We start from the raw sequence: 16,366 nt of genomic DNA on the forward strand, positions 1-16,366 counted from the left end.
GGAGGGGGGAATGGAGGCAGGGGGGAAGGGAGGCGGGGGGAGGGGGGCTCACTTGTAAAATAGGTCTATTTTGCGGAGCTTCAAAGGGCAGTTAATTACTTGCCTAAGAACTTTATTACAAAATAGCTCTCCCTGTTTGCTAGTTCCTGTGTCCCACTATACATATAATCAGAAAGATACTTGTATTTGAGAGCTTATGAGGAAACCTAACGTGCATTTTTTAAGGGAGGTTCATAAATTTTGGCTGTCTGAAATGACAGTGTATTCTTCTCCAGCCCTTTCTCTCTGTGACTCTTGGTGATTGTATACAAGAGTCCTTTTGTCTTAGTTAGAACTAGTTCACAGTTATGAATATTCAAGAAATATCAAGCCAGCTTCCTTTTTTTTATTTTAAAAACTGTGTTTTCCCAATCAAAAGAAATTAAATTTGTTGATGTACTGCTTTGAATAATTCTGGGATGCTTTGATCTTCCATTTCCTGATGTTACTAAACTTCCTTTCCTTCCTTTTTATATTTCTGTGATCTGGATAGCTTTAGTGATTTGTTCTGCTAACCAGGTTGTTGTGGTTTGTTTGTTTTCCCTTGCCTTCAACCCATTTTTCGTTCTTTTATTTTTTAAATAGGTTGTATGGTCATATAGTTCAAGCATCAAAAAGTATAAAAAGAAATATAGTAAAACGATTCCTACCCTTGTTCCCAGTTTGCCTAGGTCCTATCTCTGTCAACAAATAACCCACTATATTATTATTTCAAGGAATTTTTCAAACCGAAAGAAATCTCAACTTTTCTCTCTTCCCTTTTCTTATGGACAATACACAAATGTTTCCTTTTTCTTTTTCACTGCTGCATAACAGCCTATTATGTGGACGGATGTACCATGATTTATTAACCAGTATCCTGTTGCTGGGCATTTATGTTGCTTCTCATCCTTCACTATTAACAAACAGTTCTGCAATGAGTAACATTGTACATACATCAGTTGACAAGTGCAAATTCCTAGAAATGTTGTTGCTGAGTAGAAGGGTATAAGCAGTTGTAATCTTAGATTTTGTCTAATTCTAGTTGTGTGAATTTACATTACCAGCAGGAACATGTGTGTCTGTTTCCCCATAAGTTCACAAATTCAGTGTGTTATCAGACTTACATGGTTTTTTGGTCAACCAGGCAGGGAAATTTGGTATAGTTTTTATTTAATTTACTTAAGTAGGGACTTCCCTGGCGGTGCCGTCCAGTAGTTAGGACTCCACGCTTCTACTACAGCGGGCATGGGTTCAATCCCTGGTCACGGAACTAAGATCCTGCATCCCTCAGCAAAAAAAAATTTACTTAAGGATAAGTGAAATTGAACATGTTTATAAGTTTTTTGTTTTTAATTAATTAATTTATTTATTTTTGGCTGCATTGAGTCTTCGTTGCTGTGTGCAGGCTTTCTCTAGTTGCAGCGAGTGGGGGCTACTCTTTGCTGTGGTGCACGGGCTTCTCATTGCAGTGGCTTCTCTTTTGGGGAGCTTGGGCTGTAGGCGCATGGGCTTCAGTAGTTGTAGCACACGGGCTCAGTAGTTGTGGCTCTCGGTCTCTAGAGCGCAGGCTCAGTAGTTGTGGCGCACGGGCTTAGTTGCTCTGCAGCATGTGGAGTCCTCCTGGACCAGGGCTCAAACCCGTGTCCCCTGCATTGGCAGGTGGATTCTTAACCACTGCAGCACCAGGGATGTCCAACCTTGATAATTTTTAATTTTTCTTAGTTCAGCCTGAGAAAGGGATTTGTGGTGGCTGGTGTATTACTGTCAGGATGCACTCATAAGAATTTTAGAAGCCCTAAGGTTAAAGCAAATCATGGATTTCAAAACTTTGGCAATAAAAAACATGACACAGGTGGGAATTCCCTGGAGGTCCAGTGGTTAGGACTCCGTGCTTCCACTGCTGGGGACTCAGGTTCAATCCCTGGTCAGGGAATTGAGATCCTGCAAACCACAAGGTCCAGCCAAAACAAAACAAAACACATGTCACAGGCTAAATGATACTCTTTACTATTTAGTAAGAAACATTCAGCAATAAAGTATCATTTATCTTCATTCTCAGTTAAATTTTGACATCTCTTTTCTCTTTTTGTTTTTATTATGGTAAAATATACACAATATAAAATTTATCATTTTAACCATTTTTAAGTATACAGTTCAGTAGTATTAAGTACATTTACATTGTTGTGCAACCATCACCACCATCCATCTCCAGAACTTTTTCATCTTCCTAAACTGAAACTCTGTACCCATTAAACAAAACTCTATTCACCCCTCTTCCCATCCCCTGGCAACTACCATTCTACTTTCTGTCTGTATGAATTTGAGTACTCTAGGTACCTCATAAAAATGGAATCATATAATATTGTCCTTTTGTGTCTGGCTTATTCATTTTGCATAATGTCTTCAAAGTTCATCCATGTTGTAGCATGTGTCAGAATTTCATTTCCTTTTAAGACTGAATAATAATCTATTGTATGTATATACTACATTTTGTTTATCCATTGATGGACATTTGTGTTTTCTCTGTTTTAACAAGGTTGTTAAATAAAATCCTATTTTATATTAAATGACATTTTCTTTTCTTTCATATAATCAGACAGATTCTTTCAAAATGGGACAAGAGTTCCTGAAACACATCCATAGCAGTGCAGACAAGCTAACTAACCTTAACCTGGTTTCTAGAACTTTAAATTTAGATATGGCGGACCAAGTTGTGTCTCAAAAAGCTGCTGAGTGCCATAAATCTAGTAAAACATCTATCAGTGCCACATCAGAAGGACTCTTGTTGCAAGATACCTCTAGGATGGGGTGCTTCAATCAAACACTTTCAACCAACAAAAGTAGTTATACGCATTGTAATCCTCAGTCATACCACCTACTCAGTAAAGAACAAAGAAGAAACACTCTTCAGAAAGAATCTTTAATATTTATGAAAGGAGTAATGGATGAATGTACTCATGTAGCAAATTTCTCAGGTATTAATTTTTATGTGAAATTGAGAATATTTGCTGATGATATGTGATAATCATGCTGATGATATGTAAAATATGTGAAATATTTTTAAGGATGCTTTACAAGATAATTTCATATTTTCAAGAATATATTTATTGTTGGCTCCACAATGTGTTTTCTAAGATAAGTTGGTTATGTAAATGTATCACATTTAAATTTTATCCATGAAAATCTAAGACTAATTTTATTAGTTCTTTAAAAACATTGGGTTTTGTATCTTCTTTACAATATTCATCTCAATTTTGTATTAGAGATGAATATTATAATGTTATGGTATAGTATAGTTGATTTTTTAACTTAATAATCCAAAGTTTTAGTTCGGCAAATGTTTTACCTACTGCATTGTATGGTGTATTTTATTTTCCAATATGATTACTAGTATTTATATAAAATTCTTAGAGCTTCTTAAAAGTATATATGTTGCATCTTAAAAACAATCCTGTACCTAGTTCCAGTTGACCCAAGCCTCATCATAGTGGTTCAAGCCAAAGAAGATGCCTATATTCCACGAACAGGAGTTCGAAGTCTACAAGAAATTTGGCCTGGTTGTGAAATCCGATATCTAGAAGGGGGTCATATTAGTGCTTATCTTTTTAAACAAGGACTCTTCAGGTAAGATGATTGGTCTAACAGGTGTGTATTTATTTGTTGTTTGTTTTGGAGACTTGTTTGGCTCCACAAATAGAAAGATTGGGTATTTTTATTATACATTTTAGCCCTCTTATTTCCTTCCTGCCTCTCTCAATTCTCACATTGTGATACTCTTTCCTATCTTGTCTTTTTATTTTCTTTTCCTTCTAGAGAACTAGGAAATAGCATATGATAGGCATGCTTTGTTGTGTGGTTTTACCCTCTACAAATATTAATAGCCAGGGGCTTCCCTGGTGGCGCAGTGGTCGAGAGTCCACCTGCCGATGCAGGGGACATGGGTTCGTGCCCCGGTCCGGGAAGATCCCACATGCCGCAGAGCAGCTGGGCCCATGAGCCATGGCCGCTGAGCCTGCGCATCCAGAGCCTGTACTCCGCAACGGGAGAGGCCACGACAGTGAGAGGCCCACGTACCGCAAAAAAAAAAAATTAATAGCCAGGTGTTTTAGGGTGTAGGGAGGAACATTAGGGTTTGCAAAACTCGCTTTGGCTCAGCATGAATTTTTCACTCCACTCTGATGTTCTTCTCTCAGAATGACCTGAGTATCTGTGGAATAATCTAGCAATGTTTTTCAGTAGCAGGTGAATATTGAACCCTAAAAGAGAAGTGAAATACTGGTTTTATTGTTAATAACCTTATATGACTCTGGTATTTGCTAAAATTTATAAAGACTTTTTGCTATTATTCTAGTTTTTTGATAATGCTGTTGTATTTCTACTTCTATTCAGATTTGATTGTAACAGGTATCATTGGAATATTTATCATTAATGGTTAAATTAGTTCACATAAAGTGCTTAGACCAGTGCCCTGTGCAGTGTTCCAAAACTGCCAGCTGGATAGTGGTATAATAGAAGAACGTGTGTGCTGTATGTTTGACATGTTTTAGTTCTTTTTAACCTAAGAAATAATTCTTTGTATGTTGTTGCTTATGTAGTTCAGTTTATAGATATCACCTTTTTGAGGTACAGTCTAATTCTCCAAGTCTGTAATGTCCTCAAGAATATAGTAACCCTTTCTTTTTATAGTATGATCTTTTAAAAAATACTCATGTATCAAGCATTTGAGTCCCTGTTAGTTGGTGAGTGAGCAGACTACTTATCCAGTACTCAAGTGACCCTCTGGCACAGCAAAACTAAGACAAAAACAAACGAAAATTGTGAGTACTTAGTGTTGCTAGGGTTGCTCAAGAGTCTAAAGTTCTGTTATACATGTGAATGCAGGGAACACACATGCTTGTTTTAGTAAATTGTTGTCAAATTTCTTTTACTCTTTTATGTATCTATGTGGGAGTGTGGCCGAGAGGCATTAGGAAGAATAGAAGTCAGCAGTAAAAACTCATAAGTGCTAATCTGAAGGCTTCATTTGAGAAAGAGATAAATGTTAGCTATCAACATGTGCCAGGTACTAGAGCAATTGCTTCATATGTTATTTTTAATATCACCTTTACACAGAAACACAGGAAACAAAAAAGATTAAATAACATGCTCTGGTGGAGTAACTGCTAAGCCATTTGGCCTCTCCTACTCCCCACTAGTCACTTCAAAACCTAACAAAGTTTAGGGCTTTCCTGGTGGCGCAGTGCTTGAGAGTCTGCCTGCCGATGCAGGGGACACGGGTTTGTGCCCCGGTCCGGGAAAATCCCACGTCCCGCGGAGCGGCTGGGCCCATGAGCCATGGCCGCTGAGTCTGCGTGTACGGAGCCTGTGCTCCGCAAGGGGAGAGGCCACCACAGTGAGAGGCCCGTGTACCACAAAAAAAAAAAAAAAAAAAACTAACAAAGTTTAGATGACATTGGAGTAGTAGAATTTTACAAATTCAGGCTTTTCAAAATTCAGGCTTTTCATTCACCGGATTTAAAAATAAAACAAGCCAATCCTTTATGTGCTCTAATAATTTGGGTTATTTAGAACTGATTGATAATACAAATGAATAAGAGACTATTCAAATGATTTAAAATGCATATGTATATCTCTACTAACCCTCCTCATACCATGTACACAAGCCCAGATTGCAACCTTAGACCTCATTTTATAGATTTTTGAGCCAAATACACACAAACATTATACAAAGCTTTGTCTTTCCAACAAACTGGAAATCACAGTCTGTAGCAGGTGCCAGTTTTAAAGTTAATCTTAATATCTTTTTAAGGATGTGGGGAAATGCTTAGTCAAACAAGTATAACACAGGATTAATATGATCTCAGTTATCATTTAAACTGGGTGAAAATACAGACATAAGCATTTTTTAAAAAAGCTTGTAAGAAAAGATTAAATGTAGATTTCTTAGAGTGATGGGATTATGACTTTTTTCCCTTTTTCTGAATTTTCTACAATGAAAATGTATTTGACAATAGGAAAAAAAATAAGCCTTAAAAATAATGTCTTATGAACTTGGGCCAGATCAATTTGACTCTTCCTTTCCAATTAAAATACTACAATACCTAGTGGAGTTAATGTAGGAAACTAAGGCTTTTTTTTTTATTTTGCGGTACGCGGGCCTCTCACTGTTGTGGCCTCTCCCTTTGCGGAGCACAGGCTCCGGACGCGCAGGCTCAGCGGCCATAGCTCACGGGCCCAGCCACTCCACGGCATGTGGGATCTTCCCGGACCGGGTCATGAACCCGTGTCCCCTGCATCGGCAGGCAGACTCTCAACCACTGCGCCACCAGGGAAGCCCCGGAAACTAAGGCTTTTAAGTTCAGTTGCTATATCATAATCTATGCAGTAGACTGAATATTACATTTGAAAAGTTCTATAGCCAGTTAATTTTCAACAAGTAACAGAATAAAAAGAAACCAGTTCCTTTTCATTTTATCATTTCATATTTTATACATAAATGTATACATATATAAATTTAAAGGCACAAAAAAGTGCTTCATAGGAAAAGATGGCATTTATGAACCATCGGTTTGAAGTACATTTGAAGTTTTCCAGTACTGGTGAAGTTACATGGATCCAAACACTCAGCATCACGTACCTGCCTCTTCCACAGCTATTGCTATTTGGAGAGGAGGTCAGCTTGCAAGACACAGGTTATTTGGAAATAACTTATAGTAAAAACACTGTCTGTCCCCCTTTTTTTGCTAATTACTTGTAGTTTTTCTTTCGTATTTAATTTTAGGCGCGCCATCTATGATGCATTTGAACGCTTCCTCCGTAAATACGCTAACTAATGGGATCACGTACGTAACCAGTGCAGCCATCATGTTTCTTATGGAAGGAGTTTGATCCTTTGATGATGTGAAGAACAAGCAGACAGCACTATATATCTAATTGCTGTCAATTTAGTCTGGAATTCAGTGTTACAGATCAGTCAACTATAATCTTTAAATACATTTGAATAATTGTAAACCAATATTTGGATGAAATAATGCTGAACTATTTTGTACTATTTGTGGGAATCCCATAAAATCAATATCTAGTCTGTTGTTACTATTTATGTAAACTTTAAATTTTTAATTTTGAATAATTTATTAATTTAAAACAAATGTATTCATAGAAACCCTATTGGTTTTTAAAGAACTGCTAAGTGAAACTTAGTTTGTAATATGTCACCCTGTATTGTATATATGCCCTTACATGACATTTCTATTATTGACTTGATTCGAGAAACATGTTTATTTCTTTTATGGATCCACAGTGAATTTATAATCTTATTTTCAACTTTAATTTTCTGCCATGGACACTTATCATGTGTAAAATCAGTTTTAACTTTGAATACTAAAAAATCCTTTTTGCTTTCTACTTAAGTATTTTTAATAATTAAATTGAATGTGAGAATGCAGATAAGATGCATAAGACTTGGCTAAACTTTAAAACTTTGCCAAATATTAGGTTAGAAAAAAATGCCAAACATTTTTCCCCTACTTGAAAAGATTCAATTCATGAACACTGAAATAATGAAAGACCTATTGCATTAATTAATATCTGTGTCTTAACATTTTCTTGTATACATACTCTGAATTTGCTAAACATCTAACTTTAGGCCAAGTACTTAACAGCTTTGTTTTTTTAATTTCAGAAATTAATGGCCACATATGAAATTGATCTGTCCGTATAAACTTTATTTTACGGAAAAGATATAATAACTAGTAACTTTTTAAAATGGAATATTATATGGCTACACTTGGTGCTTTCTTTTTATTTTCTTTTACTTTTAAACTTTTTTGGCTGCACCGTACGGCCTGTGGGATCTTAGTTCCCTGACCAGGGATTGAACCCGGGCCCTCAGCGAGAGTGCAGAGTCCTAACCACTGGACCACCAGGGAATTCCTGGTGCTTTCTTTTTATGTTAAACTTCTCAAGCCAAGAACTAAAATGTTTTTAAAAGTAGAAAATATTTGGGGTTTAGAAAAAATATATTTGAGTTTTATTTTTTTGAAATATGTGTTGTGAGTTATTTTAAAATATGTATTCCTAGTCTAGTAAGGATATTTGAATTATAAGATGCCTTTGTAGCTTTTTAAAGGAGATTTTATTTGTCCCTCTAATGCCTCCATCACCTTAATTTTTAAAAACTATTTTTAAATGATTAACATGAAGTCACTGATGGCATACAGTGTTGTAAATTCTGTAAAACTACTTTGACATAACAAACAAACATGGTTACAGCCATTTGAGCTATAGCAATTTTACATGTTCAGATTAGAACCTTTACTTTTCACTAAAAGTATGAAATCTACTAAAGTTCTCCAACAAAATACCCTTTAAAGATAAAGTAAACCTTGTTGTTAACTGAATTACAAGTATTTTCTTATGTATTTAGTGAGGTGATTGCATTCTGAGCAATGGCTTTAGTGAAACCAGTACTTTATTTTTCACATAAATATTTCCTACTAAGCAATAATGTCCTATGGTATGTAACTTTCTATTGGTAAAAGAGTGAAATTTCATTTCAGTTTAATTAACTCTTAGGCATAACTAATTTCTCCCAAATAAATGTGAAAGAGGTGTTTTTAAAATTTCTTCTCTTATCCAGATGTTCTAAGACTATATCCACACAACTACCTAAAGAAGTGCTGTCTGCTATTTTGAAGATTGCGGACATAAATTGCTAGAAATTCATTTAGCCCAGAGTTGCAAACTGGCAATCAGTTCAGGACAGCTTGTCCCACAGTTGTTTTATTCAGTGTGCATAATATCTCCAACAAAATTTTTGAATTCGAAAAGTCTTTAGACTGGGTATGCATTCCCCAGTTTGCTATAATCCACCAGACTCCAAGCTCTTGTATTAGACTGCTTCACTACTTTGTGTTTCCCACTTAGCCCTGAAGACATCTGAGCCTGACACCCCGACTTAGATCTGTGGTTAAAAAGCATTTCTGAATTTCATGATTTGATAATATTGTAAGTACTATTAAATCATTTTAGCATATGCATTTTAGATTGTTTCTTATGAATGTAAATTTTAAGGTGGTGCTTTCTTTTATAAAGATTATTGAATTATTGACTCTGTAACTGAAATTTTAAAAATCATTTCTAAATATTTTTTACTTCACAATAAAAGTCTTAAAAATTAATTACTTGTTATGTTCAAGAGGTATTATTCTAAATGCAGAAAGCCCATGTCACATTTGATTAATATAGCCAAATTTGAACTAAGCAACAAGTGTATGTTCCTTCTTAGTAATATTATGACGCAAACAACGTAAAGCAAATATAAGCAAAGGAGTCTCTAGCAAAACAGTATTCAGTATCTACAACAAGAGCCAAATTTCCCCCCAAAATATGTGTGATGTCAGGGAAACCAGCATTCTGACGGACCAATCTAAATGTTGTGTAACTCACTATTAGATATTATTACATTTACACTAGTAAATGTACTGCAAACAATTAAAATCTAGAGATAAGAACTATAGGACTGGGAATGGGGGTCCTGAGCAGAGGCTGCTGTAGAAACTCGGTTTGGAAATAAAAGAAAGATTATGGCAGATTAGACAAAGGGAAAAGAGGTACATTTTGACCATTTTGCAGGAGCAGAGTAACCTAATTCTAGGAATACTGTTATAGGCAGAATCCTAAGAAACCAATGACTGTGTGAAGGACTCTGAAAACAGTTTTAACTAGAAAATGTTGGACCAAAAACCCAAGGATTTTCCTCAGGACTGAAAGAGCTAATAGGCAGATTCACCAGATTGTGTTAATTAAGAAAAACTGTATAAACAACTGTAAAAAGTTTAATCTGTGTATAAGCTAGCTGGGATAAAAGTTTTCCTATATACAGTACCTGGATAAAGTACCTACCTAAAGTGCGTACCACTTTACTGCTCTAAGTGTGGTCAGTAGATTTGCAACATCCTCTGGGAGCTTGTCAGAAACTCAGAATCTCAGGTGCCATCCCAAACTTCCTGAGTCAGAATCTTCATTTGAATAAGATCTCCAGATGGTTCAAATACACATTATGTTTTGAAAAACACCCTTCTAAGTTCAGTGGTTCTCAAATTTTAGCCTGCATAGGAATCACCTAGAGACTTGTTAAAAAGATTTCTGGGCTCCAGTGCCCAGAGTTTCTGATTCAGTGAGTCTGGGGCAGGGCTGGGGAATTTGTATTTCTAACAAGTTTCCTAGGACACTGATGCTGTTATCCAAGGGGTTACACTTGAAGAACCTAAGAGCCATGGCTGTAATTGGATCTCAGGCTGCACATTAGAATCACCTGGTGGGGAGTTCCCTGGCAGTCCAGTGGGTAAGACTCTGAGCTCCCAATACAGAGGGCCTGGGTTGGATCCCTGGTCAGGGAACTAGATCCCACATGCATGCCACAACTAAGTCCGCATGCTGCAACTAAAAACATGCCGCAAACGAAGATACCACATGCTGCGACTAAGACCCGGCACAGCCAAAATAATAAATAAAAATAAATCACGCGGGGGAGTTTTAAAAACATAGGTAAGAATGCTCAGACCTCACCCCAAAGATTCAGATTTAGTTCCCTTGAGGTACCCAAGCTCCCCGGGCAATTCTAATGTGCAGCCAGGTTTAAGAACCATGTGCTTCAGCAAAGGAAAACATAAACAAGATGAAAACCCTCAGAATGGGAGAAAATATTTGCAAACGAAGCAACTGACAAAGGATTAATCTTCAAAATATACAAGCAGTTCATGCAGCTCAATATCAAAAAAACAAACAACCCAGGCTTCCCTGGTGGTGCAGTGGTTGAAGAGTCCACCTGCCCATGCAGGGGACACGGGTTCGTGCCCCGGTCTAGGAAGATCCCACATGCCACGGAGCGGCTAGGCCCGTGAGCCATGGCCGCTGAGCCTGCGCATCTGGAGCCTGTTGCTCCACAACGGGAGAGGCCACAACAGTGAGAGGTCTGTGTACCACAAAAAAAAAAAAAAAGGATGTCCAAAAATGGGCAGAAGACCTAAATAGACATTTCTCCAAAGAAGATATACAGATTGCCAACAAACACATGAAAGGATGCTCAACATCACTAATCATTAGAGAAATGCAAATAAAAACTACAATTATATTTCACCTCACACCAGTCAGAATGGCCATCATCAAAAAATCTACAAACAATAAATGCTGGAGAGGGTGTGGAGAAAAGGGAACCTTCTTGCACTGTTAAAATTGATATAGCCACTACGGAGAACAGTAGGGAGGTTCCTTAAAAAACTACAAATAGAACTACCATACGACCCAGCAATCCCACTACTGGGCATATACCCTGAGAAAACCATAATTGAAAAAGAGTCATGTACCACAATGTTCATTGCAGCACTATTTACAATAGCCAGGACATGGAAGCAACCTAAGTGTCCATCATTGGATGAATGGTTAAAGAAGATGTGGCACACATATACAATGGAATATTACTCAGCCATAAAAAGAAATGAAATTGAGTTATTTGTAGTGAGGTGGATGGACGTAGAGTCTGTCATACAGAGTGAAGAAGTCAGAAAGAGAAAAACAAATACCGTATGCTAACACATATATATGGAATCTTAAAAAAAAAAAAACCAGGTTCTGAAGAACCTAGCGGCAGGACAGGAATAAAGATGCAGATGTAGAGAATGGACTTGAGGACACGGGGAGGGGGAAGGGTAAGGTGGGACGAAGTGAGAGAGTGGCATGGACATATATACACTACCAAATGTAAAATCGATCGCTAGTGGGAAGCAGCTGCATAGCACAGGGAGATCAGCTCAGTGCTTTGTGACCACCTAGAGGGGTGGGATAGGGAGGGTGGGAGGGAGATGCAAGAGGGAGGAGATATGGGGATATATGTTTATGTATGGCTGATTCACTTTGTTATAAAGCAGAAACTAACACACCATTGTAAAGCAATTATACTCCAATAAAGATGTTAAAAAAGAACCATGTACTTTAAAGGACCCAAGGGAAGAGGAATAGCTGCTGAAGGAAAGGATATAAAGTCATTAAATCAACATAGATTTTGGAAAAGAATTCCTGATTTCTGGGTGTTATCAGCACCCAAGAGATATTAAAGTAGCCAAGAGGGCCTGTGTCCCTTTTGCTTCTATATTGTTAAGGGTAGATGTGTATTAGAACAGAATGAGCTGAGGGTGCATTTATGCACTTACATGCAGCAAAGCGTCTATAAACCTTAAACATAAAACAGAGACAAGTATGAGCAAGGAAGAAATGCTACCCCTTTTGCTTTATTTTCTTCAACCATAAAGATTACACCTTCCCTTCGTTTTTAAAAAAAAATTATTATTTATTTATTTAATTTATTTTTGGCTGCGTCAGGTCTTCGCGTTGCAGCACGCAGACTCTCTAGTTGAGGCGCGTGGGCTTAGCTGCCCTGAAGCATGTGGAATCCTAGTTCCCTGACCAGGGATCAAACCCACATCCCCTGTATTGGAAGGCAGATTCTTTAGCACTGGATCACCAGGGAAGTTCCACATCTTCCCTTCTTAACCACATGAAATTGCTTTTAAAAATGCAGATATGAGCTTCCCTGGTGGTGCAGTGGTTGGGAGTCCGCCTGCCGATGCAGGGGGCGCGGGTTGGTGGGCCGTGGCTGCTGGGCCTGCGCGTCCGGAGCCTGTGCTCTGTGGCGGGAGAGGCCACGGCGGTGCGAGGCCCACGTACCACCAAAAAAAAAAAAAAAAAAAGCAGATATATTGGCTCTTTGAAAAGTTAAAGCATTTCTTTAGAAAATTTTGCTTTCACTTCTAGAGCAGTTACTCCTCACGATTTTTCCATCCATATCAGTCACCAAAATAGATGCCTTTGCTATTGTATGTTTTAGAGACACTTGTCACCAACTCATAGACCTTTGATCCACTTCCCTTGCCCTGTAGATAACAACTGACTTTAAGTCCTTACACTCAGGCAAAAGGCGATCACTGATCCTGGTCTGCGTTTTTACTCAAGCTCAACTGTAATCCTATACCAACAGCGTCACCTGCTAAGCATTCAGTCCTGAACTAATTCCCCAACCTGCAACTCCTCTACAAAACACCAATTGGCTAGTTGATACACAACGATAACATGGGATGTGAATATATTTTCTACTTGGAAATATAAATATGTTTGTACATTTATTATTTCATAGTCTTCCTTTTAGATGTCATTTTATATGTCTTAGGCTGTAAAGTGGGAGAAAATAAATTGGTAATTTGAGAGATGCATTGGGAAGACCTTTTGAGTAATAAAATCTACTTGAGAGGAGGTAGGTTTGCTGTCACTTGCAGAACTGTACCGACAGGACTATCTGGGGTTTGCTCTTATTTCTACTTTAGGGTCATGTCTTTAATTCACTCTTTGGTATCTCCAAAATGGATGAAGATTCTAAGCAGCTGGTCTGGTAATTTGCTCTGTGTCCTGATACCTGCCAGGTCTTCAGGGTTTTTTTGTATCAGAAAGTAATCATGACACTTCTGGGAACAAATTCCTCCAGAGAATAGAGCTAAGCCTCTTGCAGCAGTTAGCCAACTTGTGAATTCAAAGGAAAAGTTCTTGAAAGAAACTAAAAGTGCAACTCCAGTGAACACACAAGTGATAAGAAATTGAAACAGTCTTATTGCTGATATGGAGAAAGTCTTGGTGGTCTGGATAGAAGACCAAACCAACTACAATATTCCCTTAAGCCAAAGCCTAATTCAGAGCAAGCCCCTGACTCTTCAATTCTGTGAGACTGAGAGAGGTGAGGAAGCTGCAAAAGAAAAGGTTGAAACTAGCAGAAATTGGTTCATGAGATTTAAGGAAAGAAGCTATCTTCAAAACATAAAAGTGCAAGGGGAAGCAGTGAGTGCTCATGCAGAAACTGCAGCAATTTATCTAGATGACCTAGCTAAGATAATTAATGCAGGTGGCTTCATTAAACAGCAGATTTTCAATGTAAATGAAACATTCTTCCATTAGAATAAGATGCCATCTAGGACTTTTATAGCTAGAGAGAGTAAGTCAATGCCTGGCTGCAAAGCTTCAAAGGACAGGCTGGCTCTCTTGTTAGGGGCTAATGCAGCTGGTGACTTTAAGTTGAAGCCAATGCTCATTTACTATTCCAAAAAGTCCTAGGGCCCTTAAGAATAATGCTAAATCTACTCTGCCTGTGTGTTATACATGGAAAAACAAAGCCTGGGTGACAGCACATCTCTTTATAACATGGCTTACTGAATATTTTAAACCCACTGTTGAGACCTACTGCTCAGAAAAAAAGATTCTCTTCAAAAGTATTATTCTCACCGACAATGCACCTGGTCACCCAAGAGATCTGATGAGGATGTACAATGAGATTGTTGTTTTCATGCCTGCTAATACAACATCCATTCTGCAGTCCAAGAATCAAGGAGTCATTTCAACTTTCAGTCTTATTATTTAAGAAATAGCTTTTGTAAGTCTATAGCTGCCATAGATAGTGATTTATCTGATGGATCTAGGCAAAGTTAATTGAAAACCTTCTGGAAAGGATTCGCCATTCTAGATGCCATTAAGATAATTTGTGATTGATGGGAAGAGGTCAAAATATCAACATTAACAGGAATTTGGAAGAAGTTGATTCCAACCCTCATGGATGTCTTTGAAGTGTTCAAGACTTCAGTGGAGGAAGGAACTGCAGATATGGTAGAATAGCAAGAGAACTGGAATTAGAAGTGGAGCCTGAAGATGTGACTGAATTGCTTCAATCTCATGATAAAACCTGAATGGATGAGGAGTTTTTTTTTTTTTTTTTTCCGGCCACATCATGAGGCATGCGGGGATCTTCACTGACCTGGGATTGAACCCGTGCCCCTGCATTGGGAGCGCAGAGTCATAACCACTGGACCACCAGGGAAGTCCAGGAATTGCTTTTTATGGATAAGCAAAGAAAGTGGTTTCATGAGATGGAATCTACTCCTGGTGAAGACGCCATGTAGATTGTTGAAGTAACAATAAAGGATTTAGAATATTACACAAACTTAGTTGGTAAAGCAGCGGTAGGGTTTAATAAGAGGATTGATTCCAATTTTGAAAGATGTTCTACTGGGGTAAAATGCTATCAAACAGCATTGCATGCTACAGAGAAATTGTTTGTGAAAGGAAGCAGTCAGTTAATGCGGCAACTTCATGGTTGTCTTATTTTAAGAAATGGCCACGCCCACCCCAGCCTTTAGCATCCACCACCCTGGTCAGTCAACAACCATCAATATTAAGGCAAGACCTCCAACAGCAGAAAGATTACGACTCACTGAAGGCTCAGATGATGGTTAGCATTTTTTAGCAATAAAATATTTTTTACTTTATGTACTCTTTTAAATGACATAATGCGGGCTTCCCTGGTGGCGCAGTGGTTGGGAGTCCGCCTGCCGATGCAGGGGACACGGGTTCGTGCCCCGGTCCTGGAAGATCCCACATGCCGCGGAGCTGCTGGGCCCGTGAGTCATGGCCGCTGAGCCTGCGCGTCCGGAGCCTGTGCTCCGCAACGGGAGAGGTCACAACAGTGAGAGGCCCACGTATCGCAAAAAAAAAAAGTACATGAAAAGATCAGTAGGGAAATGCAAATCAAAACTACAGTGAGATTCTACTTTACAGCCCTTAGTATGGCTATTAATCAAAAATGGAAAGTAACAACTGTTGGCAAGGACATTGAGAAATTGAAACATTGATGGTATAAATGTAAAATGGTGCAGCCACTGTGAAAAGCAGTATGGTAGTTCCTCAAAAAGTAAACATAGAATTACCATACAATCTGGCCATTCTGAGACAGGAAGCGGGCAGGGCACAACCTTTAAAAGAATGACATAGCCTAAGGATACGACATAAACTGATTAGAACCAACTAGGTCCAAGATGGAGGATGAGTCGACTTCCACTAGACCTTGAGCCTCAGTATACACTCTCTGTAACACATCAGCAAGATAAATGACACAACCACAGGTGCCATGACAGTTCCAAGGCCGACCATAAAGGTCAAAAGTGGGTGGTGGCCCAGTTCCTGGAAATCCCCACCCCTTCCCCAAAATAGCCAGAATATTCCTCCCACTCATTAGCCTATGAAATTACCCACTCCTTTAAAAACTGACAACCTCATACACTGGTGCCTCTCTCACCTTCTGAGATGGCCCACACTGTGTCAATGGAGTGTGTTTCTCCCTGAATAAGCCTTCTTTCCCTTTACTATGGCTTGCTCTTGAATTCTTTCTAGTGGGAAGCCAAGAACCCACACTCAGAGGCTGTCCCAGGGATGTGACTTGGGACGTGACCATCTTCTCGTGCCCCCCTCTTTTCTG

The 16,366-nt window shown here is 38.4% G+C and overlaps 1 protein-coding gene across 1 annotated transcript in view; it reads left to right on the top strand.

Annotated features, from left to right (window-relative positions):
* The window catches only part of ABHD18 (abhydrolase domain containing 18), a 24,413-nt gene extending 17,559 nt beyond the window's left edge, over positions 1-6,854 (top strand). Inside the window, exons 10-12 of the mRNA XM_007446259.1 lie at positions 2,618-2,996; positions 3,483-3,645; positions 6,803-6,854. Coding sequence (XP_007446321.1) covers positions 2,618-2,996; positions 3,483-3,645; positions 6,803-6,854 — 594 coding nt within the window. The remainder of the gene's footprint in view (positions 1-2,617; positions 2,997-3,482; positions 3,646-6,802) is intronic.
* The last annotated feature ends 9,512 nt before the right edge of the window (positions 6,855-16,366 follow it).

The sequence above is a fragment of the Lipotes vexillifer genome, unplaced genomic scaffold, assembly GCF_000442215.2.
Source record: "Lipotes vexillifer unplaced genomic scaffold, Lipotes_vexillifer_v1.1 scaffold159, whole genome shotgun sequence".
Taxonomy (NCBI): Eukaryota; Metazoa; Chordata; class Mammalia; order Artiodactyla; family Lipotidae; genus Lipotes; species Lipotes vexillifer.